General features: G+C 51.2%; 2 protein-coding genes across 2 annotated transcripts; both read right to left on the bottom strand.

Annotated features, from left to right (window-relative positions):
* Window positions 1-1201: 1201 nt before the first annotated feature.
* LOC148755777 (putative POM121-like protein 1) lies at window positions 1202-2694 on the bottom strand. Its single transcript, XM_088789857.1, has 2 exons — window positions 2644-2694; window positions 1202-2284 (listed from the first exon to the last, which is right to left on the bottom strand). Exons 1-2 carry the CDS (start codon window positions 2692-2694, stop codon window positions 1541-1543), a joined length of 795 nt encoding a protein of 264 aa, XP_088645983.1. The 3' UTR covers window positions 1202-1540.
* An 18026-nt stretch (window positions 2695-20720) lies between these two features.
* LOC148755776 (putative POM121-like protein 1) lies at window positions 20721-22213 on the bottom strand. The gene is made up of 2 exons (XM_088789856.1): window positions 22163-22213; window positions 20721-21803 (listed from the first exon to the last, which is right to left on the bottom strand). Exons 1-2 carry the CDS (start codon window positions 22211-22213, stop codon window positions 21060-21062), a joined length of 795 nt encoding a protein of 264 aa, XP_088645982.1. The 3' UTR covers window positions 20721-21059.
* Window positions 22214-22420: the final 207 nt, after the last annotated feature.

Below are 22420 nucleotides of genomic sequence, written 5' to 3'. Positions count from 1 at the left end.
AGTGCGGGGGCTTAAAACTTCTTTAGTGTGGGGCTTAAAACATCTACAGTGAGGGGACTTGAAGCTTCCAAAGTGAGGGGATTAAAACTTCTTTACTGAGGGGAAGTAAAACTTCTCTTCTGAGGGGCCTTAAAACTTCTACAGTGAGGGGGTTTAAAACTTATTCTGAGGGGCCTTAAAGCTTCTATAGTGAGGTGACTTACAACTTCTCTAGTGAGGGGGGTTTAAAACTTCCGTAGTAGGGGGCTGAAAACTTCTACAGTGAGGGGACTTAAAACTCATATAGTGAGGGGGCTGAAAACTTCTTTAGTGAGGGGGCTTAAAAGTTCTATAGTGAGGGGCTGAAAACTTCTATAGTACGGCACTGAAAACTTCTTACCGAGGGGGCTTAAAGCTTCTCTAGTGAGGGCGCTTAAAACTTCTATAGTGAGGGAACTTACTATTCTATAGTGAGAAGATTTGAAACTTGTTCACTGATGGGGCTTAAAACTTCCATAGTGAGGGGCTTAAAACTTCTATAGTAAGGGAATTTAAGCTTCCATAGTGAGGGGATTTGAAACTTCTTTACTGAGGGCTCTTAAGACTTCTATACTGAGGGGACATAAAACTTCTACAGTGAGGGAATTTAGAACTTCTCTTCTGAGGGGACTTAAATCTTCTGTAGTGAGGGGACTTAAAACTCACATAGTGACGCGGCTGAAAACTTGTATAGTAGGGGGCTGAAAACTTCTATACCGATGGGGCTTAAAACTTGTATACTCAGGGGATTTAGAACTTCTATTCTGAGGGGACTGGGAACTTCTACAGTGAGGGGACTTAAAACTCATATAGTGAGGGGCTGAAAACTTTTATAGTAGGGGGCTGAAAACTTCAATACTGATGAGGCTTAAAACTTGTATACTCAGGGGACTTAAAGCTTCTATTCTGAGGGGACTTGAAACTTCTATGGTGTGGGCTGAAAACTGCTATTTTGAGGGGCCTTAAAACTTCTATAGTGAGGGGGCTTAAAAAGTTCTATAGTGAGGGGGCTTAAAAAGTTCTATAGTGAGGGGGCTTAAAAAGTTCTATAGTGAGGGGGCTTAAAACTTCTATACTAAGAGGGCTTTAAGCTTCTATACTAGGGGGCTGAAAACTTCTATGCTGAAAGGCCTTAAAACTTCTATAGTGAGGGGACTTAAAACTTCTATAGTGAGGGGACTTAAAACTTCTATACTGAGGGAACTTAAAACTTCTATTCTGAGGGGGTCTTAAAACTTCTAAATTGAGGGGACTGGAAAGTCATACAGTGAGGGGTTTAAAACTTGTATACTGAAGGGGCTTAAAACTTCCTTATTGAGGGGACTGGAAACTACTATAGTGAGGGGACTTAAAACTTCTATAGTTAGGGTGCTATCTCGTTTCAGGGCCTCTGGCTGGCAGAAGAGGGAGCCTGGTGGACTGTGCTTCCTGGGTGACAAAGATGCACAGAGGTAGCCCCTCCAGCAGAATCTGGGAGAGTCACTGGGCCTTAGCAGGCGTGCTTCCTCCTGTACTTCGCCACCTATGGATTCGTGCTGGGAGCTGCAAGGACAGCTGGTGCAGGACCGCTCCATACAGCACATATGGCACTGAGGTCTGGGATGGCCTCCGTCTCACCTCCCCGAAGTGCTCTGTGGATGCTCTGGAGTGCAGCTTGCTTCTCCGCATCTAGGTGTGCCGCTGTGACTCGGAAGCCCAGCTCAGGGGGTGTTGGCAGTCTCACAGGGTCCCCTCGCCTGCGCGGCAGAAGACAAGTCTTTCGTTTTCGAGGCCTGGAACCGTCACGTGTGGGTGAGCCGTCTGTCCGGGTTCGCCTCTGCCCCTTTGTTCCATCTGCCTCCTTTTCACGCTGGCACTTCTGGGAAAGGCCGGGAGCCGAGGAGGGAGAAGGACCCTCCTGGCTCACTTTTTTGGAGGATTTCTGGAATAGCCGAGCACGGGATGTGGCTGTGGCTGTACGTCTCTTCCTCTGCGCAGGCGGGAAACCTCGGGTGGAGCTGTATGAGCTCGTGATGGCATTTCTTCTGGGGCAGGAGATTAGCACGGAGGTCTGGGATTTCTTGTCGCCCTTGTCTTCTGAGACCTCCCTATGGGGGATTCTCTGCAGAAGCCCAGGCCTGGGAATGAGGCAAGAGACCGCCAGGGCCCTAAATGCAGACCGTGCTCGCCCACTGCCGTCGGGGTTCCTTCCCGTGTCTCCTGAGATCGTCGCCTGGAGGATTCTCCGCAGAGTCCCAGGCCTGGGCACGAAGACTGAGTGGCCTCCCTGGACCCCCAGGGGCCTGAAAGCAGACCGTGCTCGCCCAGTGCCGTCGGGGTTCCTTCCCGTGTCTCCTGAGATCATCGCCTGGAGGATTCTCCGCAGAGTCCCAGGCCTGGGCAAGAAGACTGAGTGGCCTCCCTGGACCCCCAGGGGCCTGAAAGCAGACCGTGCTCGCCCAGTGCCGTCGGGGTTCCTTCCCGTGTCTCCTGAGCTCGTCGCCTGGAGGATTCTCCGCAGAGTCCCAGGCCTGGGCACGAAGACTGAGTGGCCTCCCTGGACCCCCAGGGGCCTAAAAGCAGACCGTGCTCGCCCAGTGCCATCAGGGTTCCTTCCCTGATTGGCCACCGGAGACACTGAGCTACAGGCCATCTGTGCGTGCAGAGCCGACAGCACCGCTTCCCTCTGATGGCCATGCCTGCTGATTGAGATGAGGGACCCCAGAAAAGTGCGCAGCATTTGAGAGAGCATGGAACATCGCCGCCGAGATGCTGTGAGAAAGCACGAAGGCAAACTCCTCAGATACCTGCAGTTTGGCCTGCGAGAGAACGGAGGGGCACGGACCGCTGTGTGAGGATGGCGGGCCCAGTGAACGCGGTGGGCATGGCGAGCGCCGTGGTGCTGGCCCTCGGGTGCCCGGGGCGGGCGTGGGAGACAGATCCTGCCCTGATAACCGCCCATGGGTCACTTGGGTGAGGTCTGTCTTTGGCTCGACAGCAGGCTCCTAGCCAGCTCCTTCAGCTGTCAACAGGGCTGAAGGCGAAGTGCCCACCGTTGGGCCTGTTGCCGGGATGCAGTAGGGAACAATGGACGCGCGTGCCCGAGACCGCCAAAAGCGCGCGGGGGCGCGCCAGCGCGCGCACGCGCGCCAGCGGGGGTCGCCGGGCGGCGCGCGGCCGCGTGCAGGGAGAGTCAGGGGCAAGGGGCACGCAGAGGGGGCCTCAGCGGATGCGGGAGGACCTGGGGCAAGCAGAGGTGTGGATCTCCCGGCGGGCGCTCCCGGATCTGCTGAGGGGTGGAGGTGTTTGCTTCAGGGCCAGGAGCAGGAACGCCTTTTGACAGGCATCAGCCCTGTCTCCCCTGGGGGCCACACAGCTGTGGGGAACTTAACTCCCAGCAGAAGGGAGACCCTGCTCCTCAGGGGTCACCCCGGGATAAACGTATCGTTGAAATAAAATGTTTCACTTTGGAAAAAGAAAAAAAAAGAAAAAAAAGAGGAAACTCCTTGTTATGACCCACTAAATTCATTTCATGACCAGCAGTAGGAAAAACACAGTGTTACTAAATGATACAAAAGTCATCTGAGTTGGAAAGAGAAAAGATGATCGTGGGCAATGCAAATGAATTGCCGGAACATAATACTGTAAAAATGACTTAAAGTTAAATCCTTGAATAGTAAAGGTTATGGTTCAAGTTTTTGTTAAAGTTAATCTTGTTAGATTCATAATGACTTTTAGAACGATGATATTGAGTAACCCAGATTATCCACAAAAATAAGATTAAAAAACACCCCAAAACGGCAGAGGGGGTTCAGTCCCACAGTGCTGATACAACTCCACTGGAGTCTATTGTACCGCTTACACACACCCGTGGTTACATTTCAGCACATAGAGAATTCCATCAAGGGTGTCAACGCAAGCTAAAAGCGTGTGTATCTAAGGGAATAAAATGTGCGTCCTATATCATTTGTGACACCTCCCTCCCCCCAAAGGAAGTGACAAGAGCTGAGTATCTTTATTTCGGAATAATGCCAAGACTACCTGCAGCTGGCAGAAGCTTCCAGATGTTCCGAAGGTGCTCCCTATCGGATCAGAGGAGACGCTATTCTGGGAAAGGTAACCAGTGGAGGATGAAGTGTACATTTGTAGATGAGCCGAATGGTCGTGTAGCAAAGGGCCAAATGACCACCTCGAGGAGTCGAAGCCCAGACAAGATTAAGATGCTTCTCTACCCCGTAATTCAAACTTAAGGAAAACTAAACTGATCTGGCCCCCAATGACTTCTTTCTTTACCCGAAGACAAAGGAAATATTGCAAGGAAGACATTTGGATGACATTCGGGACATCAAGGGTAATACGATGACAGCTCTGACGGCCATTCCAGGAAAGGAGGTCCGCGATCGCTTTGAAGGGTGGACTAGGCGCTTGTGTGGGCGCGTAGCTTCCCAAGGGGAGTACTTCGAAGGTGACCATCGTGATGCTCAGCAGTGAGGTACGTGGCACTTTTTCTAGGATGAGTTCTCGAACCTAATTGTCAGTCTGTTCATAGTTCACTTGATTATTGAGACAACCTTTTCAAGAGAGTGTTAAGTTTATATTGACTGGATATGGCTATATCTTCCTCTAGGTAACAAGAATACATGAAAGAAAAACTAGAACTGGGTCATTACCACCACCACCAGATAGGTGGGTGACAGAGAGGCTCACCCTTGGGAGAAGACATACCAATATAATCATATGTAGATAGCGGACTATGCATACAGATCTGAAAAGCACCTTGTGTTTTCCCCTCACAGCCGGCCTGGGACTACTGGTCCTCCGCTATGAGGGGAGGCTTCTTTGAAACCGGCTGTTTCTCTGCTGTCCACAGCAGATGCCACTGCAGTTGAACCGCCCACTACCACCTCCCACCCTGCCCCTAGCTCGGCCTTGGGAGGGTGGCGTTTTGCGGGACATTGCTAAAATCAGGCATTTCTTCTCCTCTCCAGGTGGATAGTTCTTCAGGGATTAATGGGAAGCTGGTAGTTCTTCGTTTAGTTGGGCAACAGATGGCACCAGAGACCATTAAATCTCCACCTTCCTCAACACCGCCAGTTTTTACCAATAGCATAAATCAGCCTGGGTCAGTCACGGAAGCCACACTCCTGCCAACACCCTCTAAATCCCTTGTTCCCTTTTCCTTCATGTATACTCCTTCCGTCCGCTGAACTCTCACCCTGGGCCAGTTACACCTTCCATGCTCCCTCTGCATGTTGAATATTGCTGGAGAAGTCGCCCGAACATGTCTTTCGGGAGCGACTGTGACCTCGTGATGAGATCACCGCCCGGTCCCGGACCAACGTAGTGTGTTCTCAGTCTTCCTTCAGAGTTATAAACATCACAAACCCTGTCCCCTGTAGTGAAGTGTTCCATATAAACAGGTTGCGAAGGAGTGACTTCAAAACCTGAAGTTTTAGGATATGACTCTTTGTTTATTCCACCAGGGACCTCCCTGTCTACCTAGGGACATGCTAACTCTCCTGTATCAAGCCGCCCTCTGAAGATGAAACCCTAACTGCCGTTCGGGGATAGGGGCGACGACCGCTCTGGCTACTTCAGGCTGAGGAGGGACGACGTAGAGAGAGACCAGCAGCTAGGGCTTGTCCAGAGGTGTAGCTAAGGGTCCCCGGTAGATGAGCATATCCAGATGAAGAGTTTGTTGCTTTGGAGGCCATGTCGTCGCCAGCTCGTGAGTGGTCCACAGGCAGAGATACACCGTAGGCAGCAGCAAGAGACGATTCCTGTAATAATGAATAACAGAAACATAAGAAAGGCTTCTTTAAGTCCTGTTAAGCTAGGAAGCCGGGAAGGAAGGAAGGACAAATCTCAACCAAAGAATCTCGTTTTCAGTTTAATGTTGGAAACCTTGAATTAACTGTGAACTATCAGAGAGACTGAAACAGCATAACCCTTTAGACTTTGTATGTTTTTGATTGTGTTTGAGAAGTCGATAATGGGTGGCAGCTTTGTTTGAGAACTGTTATTCTGACCTGTCCTAACTTTTGTCTCATGGCATGGATAGCCTGTGAGGTGGCGTTTAGGGTTGTTGTTATTGAATAAGCCATTTGACCATCTAGCCTTTCGTATGTCCTTGTCTGTAAAAGAACGCTCATCAGTGAAGAACGTCCGATCTGGGTTGTCTAGGGGTATTTTTTTGTACGTCTGTTTTAGCCGTACAGGCTTGTATTAAAACTTATTGGCAGTTAATTCTTCCTCTGTCTCTGGGAGGAAGGTGGCAAGATTAAGGGTGGAGCAGGTCCGCGTTTGAATTACAGGACCTCTGAAGAAGGCCTGATGTTGTAGGAGGCAACTATCAGTGAGCCTGTGACGCTTATTAGCATTACAAAAGCCTTGAATGTGGTGTGGGGCAAGAAGGAAAACGGTTCAGTCTTGTCCCATTGGTGGCTTTGGGAACTAGGATGGCAGCTGTAGCTATGGCCTGGAGGCAAGCGGGTCAGCCGCGTGCTAAGAGGTCTAGTTGTTTACTTAAATAGTTTCCGAGTCTTTCTGAAGTTTAATCTTGTTTATTTTATATTTTCTTTAAGGTATAGACCAATGATAAGAAACAGGCTGAGCAAAGTGAGCCCAAATCTGGGGGCTGTCTTTATCTTTACAACCCCAAAGCAGTTTTCAGAGGAAAAAGGTCCCGCGTGAGCAGTTGAGACAGAATAAATGGCTTCTATATCAATTAGAAAATTAATAGGCTTACCACGTCAGGGTCACCCACAGATTCACCCCCTGTGACGAGAACAGCCTGGGAGCCACTGGGAACTTCAGGCCCAACAGTGATGACAGCCATTTTTGGGGAGGGAGCTGGTCCTTGCTCCCTTCAGAACGAGGCCTACTCTCTGGTGTAGTGCCCTGTAGTCTGTACAGGGGGCGCAGCTGTTTTGGAGGTTTAGGAATCCAGTGATCTGGGCTTGTATATCCGGAGTAGGCTCTTTTATCTGGAGCTTTCCCTCTGGGGCATTTGGGGTGTCCTGAGGTGGCTTCAGCCCTGGGTCGTCTATAACTGTGGCCAGAAGTCTGGCCTGTCTCTGGTCTCAGGCTCTGGTCTCACTGTTCCTTTATTCCTCGGTTTTCTGCCTTGGCTGTTAAAAAGACATTTAAACAGATTCCTGGCCTTTTCTAGGATCTGAGCCTCTTAATCGGGGATGTCAGAACAGCGGGTCAGAACCATTAGGTTTCCCTGCCAGTTAGGGAACAACATTAGGCTAAGGAAGTTTCCTTATATTGGCCTGTAGCTGACACTGAGGAAGGCACATGAACTTTAGCAGATGTATGATATAAAAATTTCCTTGACTGTTAGCAAAAGTTAGTTTTTTAGACTTAATTTTTGAGTAACCAAGGATCGGATTGGGAAAATATAAAACACAGAAAATTATTCTGGTGACGTGTATACTGACAACCAAAAGCAAGCAATTGGCACTTGCACTGGCAAACCCAGGAATCTATTTGGCAACCTTTAAAAGCATCGGTTTTAGTAATAAAATATATTTATCAACAGAGCTTAATGTCTCCTAACATTCGTGTGACAAGAAGTTAGAAAGAGATGAACTTACGATGTACCTAGTAATTAACACCTCGGTATTTTGGTATTTTGAAATAGCTAGATATTTAAGCCATTTTCTTGACAAATTCAGTGACAGGTATTGTGACTTTAGTATTTTGGGACTCCAATCTAAAGGCTGTTTCCCTTCTGATGAATCTCACTGTGGGTGGTCGTCGTAGTCCTAGGACTTAGAGCAGCGGAGTAAGGGCGCTGGCTGGAGAATTAGCCACTTGGCTTTCGAACGTGCCGCTTTTCTCCCTTCAGTGACCTCAGCCTCACACATTCCTGTTTATAGGTGGATCAGGAGATGGGTGTTTGTCGAAGGGTCCTCCTCAGGAGAGGAGGATCCCGCTGGAGTTCTCTTGGAAGAGTCTCTTGAGGAGGGGTCTCCCTAGGGAGAGTCTCCTTAGAAGGAGTCCCCCTAGAAGGCGTCCCCTTAGGAGGAGTCCCCTTAAAAAGGGACTCATTGGGGGAAGGGAGGCAAGAGATCACAGCCAAAAGAGCCGGCTCAACTTTACGTTTCTTACAGAGATTTGGGTTGTCCCTCAGGGCAAAAAAAGCCTGAACATATGGAACTTCTGACCATTTGCCCTCCTTTCTGCAAAACAGGTCTAGTGGCACGATAGTGTTATTATAATTAACACTTCCCTCAGAAGGCCAAGTCTTCCCATCTTCCAATGAGTATTTAGGCCAAACCTCTGAACAGAAGGAAATCACGCGCTGTTTCTTCAGAGTCTGAGGGTCAAATTTGTCCCAATATTTCAAGATGCAGTTCAGGGGGGTGTAGGCGCGTGAGGGCTGATGGCCCATCGGAAAGGGAGGAAGAAGAGAAAGGCGTCCCTTCGCAATTCGCAAGTCGTCTCCCACAATCTGCTCTGAGGCGTCCCCCAGACGCGTGGGCCACGGACACCACACCGCGCGACTGGTTCCGAGGCGCGCCAGGATTATTCGCGCTTACCTGGGCGGCCCGGCCCGGGCCTCCGGGTGGGCGCCTACCCTGAATGTTCGGCGTTGGCCTACAGGCCGATAAAAGGCTGTGGCCTATGATGGGACGCTTTAAAGTAGCGGGGTGTGTACCGCGACTCCGGGCATCACAGAAATTGATTGCACGATTAATATAACAGTAGCCTTCTGAATAAAGGTATTTAAGGGCGGAGTACATACTCAAGGCTTGGAGCTTGGGTACGTAGCCTGTGCGGAAAGGCAAGTGGGGACGTTTTGATTCCCAGTGGGTAAGAGAGTGCAAAAAAGAGAAAAAACGGAAGCCCCAAAAGGTTTCAGATCAAGTTTCCTCCTTAAGGTAAAGTGAGTCTGGAATATGTTGGTCCTCCTTGAAAACTTTGCCTGGAGTTGGCTGAGGTGGCCTGGCGGGTGGTGCTCCGGAGGAGTTGCGCTTTGGGGGCCTTTCCCCCTCTGGGCTGTGGTGGCCGCCCGGCTGGCTGAGCGGGGTGGGGGTGGGGTGGGGGAGTGGGGGCGGGGGGGTGGGGGTGGGTGGGGGAGGTGCGGAGCCAGGCAGCAGAGTTGCTGCCTGCAGTCCCCAGAGTACAGTGAGATCACGGAAGAGCAGGGGATGATTTGAGAGGAAATGTTAAATGCCAGTATATCTTATCCTGGGTGACAAGAGATGTCCTATAGAGGCGGAGGTTCACGTTCTTACCCTAAGATGTCTTGAGGTCGGCAGGGAGTGTTGAGAAGGTCCCGCAGGGAAGAGACCCTAGACCGGCGTCTCAAATGTTGAGGAGAGACAGCGACAGGATGAAAGAACAGCAGAGACAGAGGAGTCATCTTGCTGGCACCCTTACGGGCAGTCGGGCTGGGAGAGAAACGAAGGACCCTTTGGAAATTTTCCGTAGAGTGGCCACGGCCGAAATTCGCTCAGTTGTCCGCAAAGGCCCACCGTCCTGGCCACGCGCCAGTATTCAGTCTCCTCGTGGAAAGAGAAATGAGAAAGCGAGAGAGAAGGCAGTTAGACTGTGGCTGACATTCCTCCGGCTCAGTGCCCGAGGGGATCAACCAGAGCCCTCCAGGGAGACCTGCCCTCCTGCAAGACCTGCCCTCCGAGTCTTAAGAGTAGCCGCCGCGCTTTTCGCATTTAAATGGCTGACGGAGGACTACTGTTTGCATGAGAGAGTAAAGGAGACAAAAAAAAAAAAAAAAAAAAAAAAAGATGAAGGCCCACAGGGTGGGCAAGTAGAGAGGCACAGATAATATTTACCTCTCCTTCAATCCCGAGCGAGCCCCCAAATGATGTAGGTGATGTGGGGTCTGCCGGCAGTTTCTGGGTGTGGGCCGGGATCGTGTCTCCCGAAGCCGAAGAGTGGAAACGCGGACCAGGGAGAGGCAAAGAGTTTTTCAAAAGAGGATAATAGTTTCTTAGAGGCAGGAGAAGAGGTGGCAGCTCCCGAGCGGGAGGGGGTCCCGAATGGGGGGTGCCCCATGACTGAGGCAAAAGCTCTCGCTTTTCTACCTTCCCTTGCCTGCTTGGGGAAGGGGAGCTGTTTGAAGAAGGGAACTTGTTTGAATACGACGGGGAACTGGCGCCTTCTAATGAGATTCGTCTACCGGGTTTGTTCTGCTTGCCCATCCTAAAGGAATTAGCAAAGTAACCCACTCTTTGTCTATCAGATCTGCTCCATTTGTCAGGCCAAAAGGAATTTTATGATCAATCTCAAGGCCTCGTTACATTATGTCCTGGAGCGAAGGCGTGATTTCAAAACCTGAAGTTTTAGGATATGACTGTCTTTGTTTATTCCACCAGGGACCTCCCTGTCTGCCTAGGGACATGCTAACTCTCCTGTGTCACTGTTTGCCATAGGTTAAAAAAGAAACAAACAACAACAACTGATAGACTTTGTTTTCTAGAGAGGTTTTAGATTTAAAGGAAAATCAAGCAGAAAGTACAGAGTTCTCACATATTTCCCTTCCCCTTATCTCTCCAGCTCCCCCTGTTATTAACATCTTGTCTGGTGTGGTACATTTGTTACAATGGATGAACCAATGTCGACGCGTTATTACCTCAATTCCATAGTTTACCTTAGAGTTCACTCTTTTATTGTACAGTTCTATGGATTCTGACAAACGCGGAATGTCATTTATCCAGCACTGTCGTATCATACGGAATAATGTCACTGCCCTAAAAATACCGTATTCCACCTGTTGTGATCTCCCTCATTCCCTTAACCCCCGGAAACTACTAGTCTTTTCACTGTCTCTGTAGTTTTTCCTTTTTCGGAACGTCACGTAGTTAGAATCGTGGAACGCGTAGCCTTTTCAGACTGGCTTCTTTCACTTAGCAGTAGGCATTTAAGGTTTCTCCCTGCCTTTTAGTATCTTGGCAGCTAATGTCATCACCAAATAACGTTTTATTTTCTGGACGTACGGCACTTTGTTTATCCGTTCACCTATGGAAAGCTGTCTTGGTCGCTTTCAATTTTTGGCAATTATGTATAACACCGCCGTAAACATCTGTGTGCAGGTTTCAGCTGTGTCTGTCTATTCTGCCGTTAAACCTAGCCACCAAGTTCCTAAACTCATTGCGTTTTTCAGTTCTAGAATTGTGGTTTGGTTTTCTTTGATAGTTTCTAGTCGTCTGCTTCAGTTGTCAATTTGAGAGAATTTCCTTGAACACATTCAGAATAGTTAGAGTCTGATAACTCTATCTAGATCTCCTGTGGCTTTGTTTCTGTCATTGGTTGTTTATCTTGTTATTTTTTAAACCATGAGCTCTGGATCTTTTAACCACGTGCCGGTTAAAAATATAGAACCAGGGGCCCGCCCGCCCGGTGGCTCAGGCGGTTAGAGCTCCGTGCTCCTCACTCCGAAGGCTGCCGGTTCGATTCCCACATGGGCCAGTGGGCTCTCGACCACAAGGTTGCCAGTTCAATTCCTGGAGTCCCGCAAGGGATGGTGGGCAGCGCCCCCTGCAACTAAGATTGAACACGGCACCTTGAGCTGAGCTGCCTCCCGGATGGCTCAGTTGGTTGGAGCGCGTCCTCTCAACCACAAGGTTGCCGGTTTCGACTCCCGCAAGGGATGGTGGGCTGTGCCCCCCTGCAACTAGCCACGGCAACGGGACCTGGAGCTGAGCTGCGCCCTGCACAACTAAGACTTGAAAGGACAACAACTTGAAGCTGAATGGCACCCTCCACAACTAAAACTGAAAGGAGAACAACTTGTCTTGGAAAAAAGTCCTGGAAGTACACACTGTTCCCCAATACAATCTTTAAAAACAAAACAAAACAAAACAAAACAAAAAAATAAATCCCAAAGGAACCCTCAAGGAAAAGGTGGGGGAGGGGGGCCTCTCATCGTGGAGGCAGGAGTTCAGAGCTTGGATTAGAGACGGATTCAACTAAAATGGGAGAGGCGTTGATTTAAAAAAGTGTCTGCCCGGTCCCCCTGTCCAGGGGAGGGGAGATAGCAGAGGAGGGTGACGTACAGGATAGGGGGCAAAAGGAGGTAAAGTCTAGACCCTCTTAATCAGCCAGAGGACAAGGGAAAACGGCAGGGCGTCCCGCTGCCGGTTTCCTGCGGTCCCGCGGAGGGGAAGGGTGCAGACCGGGGCAGGCGTCCCTGCCGACGGCTGACCCAGGGGCCTGGCCCCGGGACACGGTCAGGCCTAGCGCTAGGTCTTGTATCCGGCGGCAAATCTGACCGAGTCGGACGGAGGATGAAAGAGGGAAGACTTACCTAAGTAAGGGTAGCAAAACGGGCTGAGGAAAGTTGGAGCCCGGGGGAGGGGGGGGGTGCGGTGCAGCGCGGAGGCGGGAAAGGGCAACAGGGAGGAGGGACGTGGATAGTAGGGGCAGTTTTCCGGTGGAGGCAAGCCAGGCCCCCCCCCACCCCCCAGGGCTCCCTGACTGGTAACAGGCTCTCCAGAGAGCTGTGGACGATGGCCCTGCGGGGGATGGCCCGGCATGCCTCCCTGTCAGCCTTGTTGTTACCGATGGCAACAAGGCCAGAGCCCCTTTGGTGGCCCCTGCAGTGCATAACGAAAGTGAGGGAGAGAAGCGCGGGGAGGAGAATCTTAAAAGGATGTCCCTCTGGCGGGTAGCTATGGGGTGAGAAAGTATCCCATCGACCCCACAATCGAGCCGAGGGAGGGAGAGAGCTTGCCGGAAAATTCAGGGAGTGCCGAGTAAGTGGCCCCCGTGTCTTGAAGGAAAGACATGGAGGGGCTGGAGGGCAATCTGACGTCCACTGGCCACCACGGCCTCCTAGGTGTGGCCAGGCTTAGCAGGAGGCCTTGGGTTAGGGCAAGAGCGGCTCCAGTGTCCCGGGAGGCCACATTTAAAGCAGGCACTTGGTAATTAGGCTGCGCAGAGGATTGGGGTCCCAGTTCTTTCCTTTGGGGCAGGCCCGGCCTAACTTACGGCCTGGGAAACTGCTGCGGCAACCATCTGGAAGGCCTGGGTATGGGCCTGTCTACTCTCCTCGTCTGGATTATTGAAGACCTTAAAGGCCGGTGCTAAAAGATCTGTTTGGGAGGGGGGGGTGAGGACCCTTCTCTAATTTCTGAAGCTTCCTGCGAATATCAGGGGCCCACCGGGAGACGAAATGCGTGGCTAAGGCAGCTCTGCCATGCGGAGAGTCAGCATGAATATTGGTGTAGGTTTGTAGGGCTTCTGAAAGGCGAGAGAGAATAAAACAGCTGGGTTCTCATGGCGGTCCTGGTAGATTTCCCTAACTTTTTCATAACTGACAGCTTTCTGAACGGCTGCCTTCGTGCCCCGAAGGAGACAATTAACCATATGGTCTCTCTTTAAGCGGTCCGGTCCGGATTGGGCTGTCTCCCTAGCTTTTGGAATGCTAGGATCCCTCTCATGGGTTAGTACACGTGGAAGGGACAATATAGATGTGAGGTATTCGAACTCTTTAGGAGAGCGGGAGGGACCAGAAGAAAAGAAGCCTAGCTTAGATTCAATGTGACTCAGGTCTGTCATCGAGAAAGGCACATGGACCCCAACAGGGCCTTCACCGCCGGCCACTTCCCTGAGAGGGATCTGGGTGGCTGGGGGTGCATAAGGTTGCCCGGATCAGGTTGAGGAGGGGAAGAAAGGTCCGGAGGAAGCTGGGCAGTGGTGGAGGAAGTATCGGAATGTGATGCGGGGGGGAGGGGGGGGAACAACGGGTTGAAACGGTGGGGGGGAGTTGAACTAGCTGAGGTCAGGGAGGAGAGGAACAACCAGAGGGGTCCGGAGCAGAGGGAGAAGAAGAGGGGACTTTCAACTTCTAGAGTGAGGGGGCTTAAACCTTCTATAGTGAGGGGGTGTCGGGACAGAGCCCCAGAGAGCAGTTTCCAGGCTCTCGGCCTCACGTGGAGGGGTGCTGGCTCGGGTAGTAGACGGCCGTCAGCTGTAACCGTTGAGCCATCGGCCGCTAATATAACTGCCGCGGCTGCGGAGGAGAGTCGAGGGAAGTTGAGGAGAGTCGAGGAGTCGGTGGGGTGGGTTGGCAGCAAAGCAGACAGCAGGTCGCACGTCGTCGTCGTGTGAACCCAGCCTCCAGTGAGACCGTAGTGGTACGACTCCCCTACCTGTGGCTCCGTGGGTGTTCCTTTTTGGCCTCACCACATCCTGCGTTCTTATGTGGGGAGCGGGAGCAGAGACCCCGCAGGCCGTCCCGCACGACAGATGGCGCAGCGAGCAGGGTGTGGTGTCGGCCGAAACTCTCCGGAATGTCCTGGAGCAGTTTATACGTATAAAAGCTCAGTTTCGTAAGCGGGGTACGGTGCCCCCAAAACCTACCGAAGGATGGTGGAGCGGTTTGTGCGTGTGAGAGCCCAGCTTCGGGAGGCCCATGAGGAGCGACAACGGGAACGGGAGGCACGCTCTGCCTGGGAGACTCAAGCCTCCAGCTGGCACACCACCCTCTTGGCCATGGACGGCGTTGCCTTCATTTTGGTGATCTGCTGCGGCCTTGGGCTCCGAGGGTTGCGGACATCCTCCGCGGAGGACTCCACCCACTCAGACACCTGGCACGGTGAGCAAGATTCCGACCAGGTAGGAATGGAGTCTGTCTCTGGGCAGGAGGACGTGTGGCCACCGCACAGTGTGTGGTGCCCGGTGGCCGCTGTTCTCAGGAGTTGGATCCACAAGGAGCGGTGGGAGGACATGGACGGCTCTCCGGCCAGCGGGGAGAGGGCCCTGCAGGCTCTGGCTGAGCGGTTGCCGGAGGAGGAGAGGGCTACACCTGGCCGCGTGGTCCGGATGTTCCTCACGGCCTTGAGTCTCAACACGGAAAACGCGCTTCATGAAATGGCCCAGGTGCCGGACCAGGTGTCCCGGTTGGAGGCACTGGAAGCTCGGGTCCGCCTGTTGGAAGAGGGGCCCCACAGTGGAGACTCTGAGCTAGAGGCGGAGGAAGCGAGTGGAGACAACGTGGTTCCCAAGCCCCAAGCCCGGCCAATCTTGAAGCAAAGGGTAAAACGTGAGCAACCTTTGGGCCCCGGGGGCGTTGCTGCCGGCAAGCCAGCTGTGACCCAGTGCACAGCCTACACCCCGTACACTCCCACTGAGTTGCAGGAGCTGGGGAGGCGGTACCGACAGCGCTCTGGAGAGCCAGTCTCGGCTTGGCTACTACGTTTATGGGATGAGGGAGCAGACAGCATTCTCTGCTCCCCAGGCGAGATGGAAAAGCTAGCCTTCGTGACAGTGCATCCGTCCCTGCGACAAAGGTTACAGCACTGCCATAGGTTGGCCCACGACCAGGGCAACCATTCTCTAATGGAGTGGCTGACTGCTGCGGTACGCACAGTATGGGGACAGGCTGGCGAGCTGCCAGACACTGTGAGTCAATGGCAGTCATATACAGAACTTACGCAGGTCATCCGTGAGATGGGTATGAGACATGCTAGTTTTCACCTTAACATGCAGGGGCCGGATGACGAGCTTTTAACAGCCAGCAGGAGAGATCTGGTTTTGGATACTGCACCTGCGAGTGCTTTGGGATCCTCGGTGGCTATTCTTACACCGTATGTGGGGCGACGGATCCATGAAGTTACAACTGCCATGGCCACCGTAGGGGATGTTGAAAGCCGGAGGCGAAGGAAGTTAAGACAGGAGGTCCGCGCAGTTGAGACCTGGAAGCCCAAACCAAAGGTAAAGGGGCGAGGTCGCGGGCCTCAGAGAGTAACGCGCGCACGGATGTGGCGTGATCTCGTGGCAGCAGGGGTCGATCGGAAGAAAATAGACCGACAACCCAATGCACTCCTGCTGGAACTTTGGAAACAACAATTCCGGAGAAGCCTAAGGGAGAAGTCTGGGAAAGCGCGACCCGACCCGTGTTCCTCCAGGACTTCATGCAGCCGCTTGAGGCCGACTCCTTTCAGCTTGATTAGGGGTGGGGCCAAGGTACCCGGTCAGAGGGGACGAGCAGGGACCGGAGGCCCCACGTGGAACTGTCCCTACATTGGTCCCCTTCTAATGTGCAGAGGGTTTTGGCCCTAGTTGACACTGGCTCAGACTGCAGTCTTGTTTATGGGAACGCAGAACTGTTCCCCGGACCAGCAATCTGCATTGATGGCTACGAGGGGGGGGGGGGGGGAAGACTGTGACCGTGAAAGCCGTTTCCTTACCACTGGCTATAGGAAGGCTTCCCCCTCGTACCTAAAAGGTTTAAGTCTCCCCCGTTCCGGAGTATATTCTAGCGGTGGACGTGCTACATGGCCTCAGCTTACCGAAGTCGTCGGTAGGAGAGTTCCGTCTCTGGATCCGGGTGGTGAAAGCGGTGACACGCGGGCATGCTCACCACCCTCCTCAAGTGTTGCCGCAGCCTTGGCGCGTGGTTACCGTGCGACAGTACCACCTGCCAGGAGGGCAGGAGGAGACTGGTGGTACCCGAAGAAGTCCAGGAAGTCCGGCTGTGCCCCGAAGGACTGGTGGTGCCCTGAGAAACCCTGGCTGTGCCCAGGATATTGCATTCACCTCCAGGCTCCTCGCACAGGGCCCCTCGCGGAAGACGCTTGTCGAGTAGATTGCGAGGGGAGACCCTGTAGCGGTGGAGTGTGGGGACAGAGCCCCAGAGAGCAGTTTCCAGGCTCTCGGCCTCAGGTGGAGGGCTGTTGGCTCGGGTGGTAGATGGCCGTCTTAGCTGTGGCTGGTTGGCCGTCAGCTGTAACCACTGAGCCATTGGCCACTAATATAACTGCCACGGCTACGGAGGAGAGTCGAGGGAAGTGGAGGAGATTCGAAGAGACTCAAGGAGAGTCGGTCGGTTGGCCGGAAAGCGGACAGCAGGTCGCACGTCCTGTGAACCCAGCCTCCAGTGAGATCATAGTGGTATGACTCCCCTACCTATGGCTCTGTGGGTATTCCTTTTTGGCCTCACCACATCCTGCGTTCTTATGTGGGGGGCGGGAGCATAGATCCCGCAGGCCGTCCCGCACGACACGGGGCTGAAAACTTCCATAGTGAGGGGGCTTAAAACTTCTACAGTGAGGGGGCTTAAAACTTCTACAGTGAGGGGGCTTACTCTTCTATAGTGAAAGACTTGAAAGTTCTTCACTGAGGGGGCTTAAAACTTCTATATTAAGGGGGCTTTAAACTCCTATACTGAAGAGGCTTAAAACTTCTCTATTGAGGGGGGCTTAAAATTCTATACGGAGCGTGCTTCAAACTTCTATAGTGAGGGTCTGACGACTTCTATAGTGAGGGGGCTTAACATTTCTACATTGAGGGGACTTGAAGCTTCCAAAGTGAGGGGATTAAAACTTCTTTACTGAAGGGAAGTAAAACTTCTATTCCTAGGGGGCCTTAAAAGTTCTATAGTGAGGGGGATGAAAACTGGTACAGTAGGGGGCTGAAAACTTCTATACCGATGGGGCTTAAAGCTTGTATACTCAGGGGACTTAAAACTTCTATACTCAGGGGACTTAAAACTTCTAGTCTGAGGGGACTTGAAACTTCTATGGTGAGGGGGCTTAAAACTGCTATTCTGAGGGGCCTTAAAACTTCTATTTTTAGGGGACTGAAAACTTCTATAGTGAGGGGGCTGAAAAATTCTCTAGTGAGGGGGCTTAAAACTTCTATTCTGAGGGGGCTGAAAAATTCTCCAGTGAGGGGGCTTAAAAGTTCTATAGTGAGGGGGCTGAAAAATTCTTTAGTGAGGGGGCGTAAAACTTCTATTCTGAGGGGGCTGAAAAATTCTCCAGTGAGGGGGCTTAAAAGTTCTATAGTGAGGGGGCTGAAAAATTCTTTAGTGAGGGGGCTTAAAAGTTCTATAGTGAGGGGGCTGAAAAATTCTTAAGTGAGGGGGCTTAAAAGTTCTATAGTGAGGGGGCTTAAAACTTCTGTTGTAGGGGGCTGAAAACTTCTATACGCAGGGGACTTAAAACTTCTATTCTGAGGGGACTGAATACTTCTATAGTGAGGGGCCTTAAAACTCATATAGTGAGGGGGCTGAAAAATTCTTTAGTGAGGGGACTTAAAGCTTCTATTTTTAGGGGACTGAAAACTCATATAGTGAGGGGGCTGAGAAATTCTTTAGTGAGGGGGCTTAAAGCTTCTATAGTGAGGGCGCTGAAAATTTCTATAGTAGGAGTCTGAAATGTTCTATACCGAAGGGGCTTAAAACTTCTATACTCAGGAGACTTAAAACTTCTATTCTGAGGGGACTTAAAACTTCTATAGTGAGTGGCTTAAAACTTCTATAGTGAGGGCGCTTAAAACTTCTATGGTGAGGGAACTTACTATTCTATACTGAGAAGATTTGAAACTTCTTCACCGATGGGGCTTAAAACTTCCATAGTGAGGGGGCTTAAAACTTCCATAGTGAGGGGGCTTAAAACTTCTATAGTGAGGGGCTTAAAACTTCTATAGTGAGGGACTTTAAGCTTCCATAGTGAGGGGATTTGAAACTTCTTTACTGAGGGCGCTTAAGACTTCTATAGTGAGGGGACATAAAACTTCTACAGTGAGGGAATTTAGAACCTCTATTCTGAGGGGACTTAAATCTTCTGTAGTGAGGGGACTTAAAACTCACATAGTGAGGGGTTGAAAACTTGTATCCTGAGGGGTCTTAAGACTTCCATATTGAGGGGACTTAGAACTTCTATAGTGAGGGGACTTAAAACTTGTATTCTGAGGGGTCTTAAAACTTCTAAATTGAGGGGACTTAAAAGTCATATAGTGAGGGGTTTAAAACTTGTATACTGAAGGGGCTTAAAACTTCCTAATTGAGGGGACTTGAAACTACTATAGTGAGGGGACTTAAAACTTCTATAGTGAGGGGACTTAAAACTCATATAGTGAGGGGGCTGAAAACTCCTATACCGATGGGGCTGAAAACTTGTATAATCAGGGGACTTAAAACTTCTATTCTGAGGGGACTTGAAACTTCTATGGTGAGGGGACTTAAAATTCATATAGTGAGGGGGCTGAAAACTTCTTTAGCGAGGGGGCTTAAAAGTTCTATAGTGAGGGGCTGAAAACTTCTATAGTACGGCACTGAAAACTTCTTACCGAGGGGGCTTAAAGCTTCTCTAGTGAGGGCGCTTAAAACTTCTATGGTGAGGGAACTTACTATTCTGTAGTGAGAAGATTTGAAACTTCTTCACCGATGGGGCTTAAAACTTCCATAGTAAGGGAATTTAAGCTTCCATAGTGAGGGGATTTGAAACTTCTTTACTGAGGGCTCTTAAGACTTCTATACTGAGGGGACATAAAACTTCTACAGTGAGGGAATTTAGAACTTCTCTTCTGAGGGGACTTAAATCTTCTGTAGTGAGGGGACTTAAAACTCACATAGTGACGCGGCTGAAAACTTGTATAGTAGGGGGCTGAAAACTTCTATACCGATGGGGCTTAAAACTTGTATACTCAGGGGACTTAAAACTTCTATTCTGAGGGGACTTGAAACTTCTATGGTGTGGGCTTAAAACTGCTATTTTGAGGGGCCTTAAACCTTCTATAGTGAGGGGACTTAAAACTTCTATTTTGATGGGACTGAAAACTTCTATAGTGCGGGGGCTTAAAACTTCTTTAGTGTGGGGCTTAAAACATCTACAGTGAGGGGACTTGAAGCTTCCAAAGTGAGGGGATTAAAACTTCTTTACTGAGGGGAAGTAAAACTTCTCTTCTGAGGGGCCTTAAAACTTCTACAGTGAGGGGGTTTAAAACTTATTCTGAGGGGCCTTAAAGCTTCTATAGTGAGGTGACTTACAACTTCTCTAGTGAGGGGGGTTTAAAACTTCCGTAGTAGGGGGCTGAAAACTTCTACAGTGAGGGGACTTAAAACTCATATAGTGAGGGGGCTGAAAACTTCTTTAGTGAGGGGGCTTAAAAGTTCTATAGTGAGGGGCTGAAAACTTCTATAGTACGGCACTGAAAACTTCTTACCGAGGGGGCTTAAAGCTTCTCTAGTGAGGGCGCTTAAAACTTCTATAGTGAGGGAACTTACTATTCTATAGTGAGAAGATTTGAAACTTGTTCACTGATGGGGCTTAAAACTTCCATAGTGAGGGGCTTAAAACTTCTATAGTAAGGGAATTTAAGCTTCCATAGTGAGGGGATTTGAAACTTCTTTACTGAGGGCTCTTAAGACTTCTATACTGAGGGGACATAAAACTTCTACAGTGAGGGAATTTAGAACTTCTCTTCTGAGGGGACTTAAATCTTCTGTAGTGAGGGGACTTAAAACTCACATAGTGACGCGGCTGAAAACTTGTATAGTAGGGGGCTGAAAACTTCTATACCGATGGGGCTTAAAACTTGTATACTCAGGGGATTTAGAACTTCTATTCTGAGGGGACTGGGAACTTCTACAGTGAGGGGACTTAAAACTCATATAGTGAGGGGCTGAAAACTTTTATAGTAGGGGGCTGAAAACTTCAATACCGATGAGGCTTAAAACTTGTATACTCAGGGGACTTAAAGCTTCTATTCTGAGGGGACTTGAAACTTCTATGGTGTGGGCTGAAAACTGCTATTTTGAGGGGCCTTAAAACTTCTATAGTGAGGGGGCTTAAAAAGTTCTATAGTGAGGGGGCTTAAAAAGTTCTATAGTGAGGGGGCTTAAAACTTCTATACTAAGAGGGCTTTAAGCTTCTATACTAGGGGGCTGAAAACTTCTATGCTGAAAGGCCTTAAAACTTCTATAGTGAGGGGACTTAAAACTTCTATAGTGAGGGGACTTAAAACTTCTATACTGAGGGAACTTAAAACTTCTATTCTGAGGGGGTCTTAAAACTTCTAAATTGAGGGGACTGGAAAGTCATACAGTGAGGGGTTTAAAACTTGTATACTGAAGGGGCTTAAAACTTCCTTATTGAGGGGACTGGAAACTACTATAGTGAGGGGACTTAAAACTTCTATAGTTAGGGTGCTATCTCGTTTCAGGGCCTCTGGCTGGCAGAAGAGGGAGCCTGGTGGACTGTGCTTCCTGGGTGACAAAGATGCACAGAGGTAGCCCCTCCAGCAGAATCTGGGAGAGTCACTGGGCCTTAGCAGGCGTGCTTCCTCCTGTACTTCGCCACCTATGGATTCGTGCTGGGAGCTGCAAGGACAGCTGGTGCAGGACCGCTCCATACAGCACATATGGCACTGAGGTCTGGGATGGCCTCCGTCTCACCTCCCCGAAGTGCTCTGTGGATGCTCTGGAGTGCAGCTTGCTTCTCCGCATCTAGGTGTGCCGCTGTGACTCGGAAGCCCAGCTCAGGGGGTGTTGGCAGTCTCACAGGGTCCCCTCGCCTGCGCGGCAGAAGACAAGTCTTTCGTTTTCGAGGCCTGGAACCGTCACGTGTGGGTGAGCCGTCTGTCCGGGTTCGCCTCTGCCCCTTTGTTCCATCTGCCTCCTTTTCACGCTGGCACTTCTGGGAAAGGCCGGGAGCCGAGGAAGGAGAAGGACCCTCCTGGCTCACTTTTTTGGAGGATTTCTGGAATAGCCGAGCACGGGATGTGGCTGTGGCTGTACGTCTCTTCCTCTGCGCAGGCGGGAAACCTCGGGTGGAGCTGTATGAGCTCGTGATGGCATTTCTTCTGGGGCAGGAGATTAGCACGGAGGTCTGGGATTTCTTGTCGCCCTTGTCTTCTGAGACCTCCCTATGGGGGATTCTCTGCAGAAGCCCAGGCCTGGGAATGAGGCAAGAGACCGCCAGGGCCCTAAATGCAGACCGTGCTCGCCCACTGCCGTCGGGGTTCCTTCCCGTGTCTCCTGAGATCGTCGCCTGGAGGATTCTCCGCAGAGTCCCAGGCCTGGGCACGAAGACTGAGTGGCCTCCCTGGACCCCCAGGGGCCTGAAAGCAGACCGTGCTCGCCCAGTGCCGTCGGGGTTCCTTCCCGTGTCTCCTGAGATCATCGCCTGGAGGATTCTCCGCAGAGTCCCAGGCCTGGGCAAGAAGACTGAGTGGCCTCCCTGGACCCCCAGGGGCCTGAAAGCAGACCGTGCTCGCCCAGTGCCGTCGGGGTTCCTTCCCGTGTCTCCTGAGCTCGTCGCCTGGAGGATTCTCCGCAGAGTCCCAGGCCTGGGCACGAAGACTGAGTGGCCTCCCTGGACCCCCAGGGGCCTAAAAGCAGACCGTGCTCGCCCAGTGCCATCAGGGTTCCTTCCCTGATTGGCCACCGGAGACACTGAGCTACAGGCCATCTGTGCGTGCAGAGCCGACAGCACCGCTTCCCTCTGATGGCCATGCCTGCTGATTGAGATGAGGGACCCCAGAAAAGTGCGCAGCATTTGAGAGAGCATGGAACATCGCCGCCGAGATGCTGTGAGAAAGCACGAAGGCAAACTCCTCAGATACCTGCAGTTTGGCCTGCGAGAGAACGGAGGGGCACGGACCGCTGTGTGAGGATGGCGGGCCCAGTGAACGCGGTGGGCATGGCGAGCGCCGTGGTGCT

The sequence above is a fragment of the Rhinolophus sinicus genome, chromosome 14 (genome assembly GCF_057876585.1).
Source record: "Rhinolophus sinicus isolate RSI-liver-muscle chromosome 14, RSI-T2T, whole genome shotgun sequence".
NCBI lineage: Eukaryota > Metazoa > Chordata > Mammalia > Chiroptera > Rhinolophidae > Rhinolophus > Rhinolophus sinicus.
This window is presented reverse-complemented; position numbering and strand designations above follow the sequence as displayed.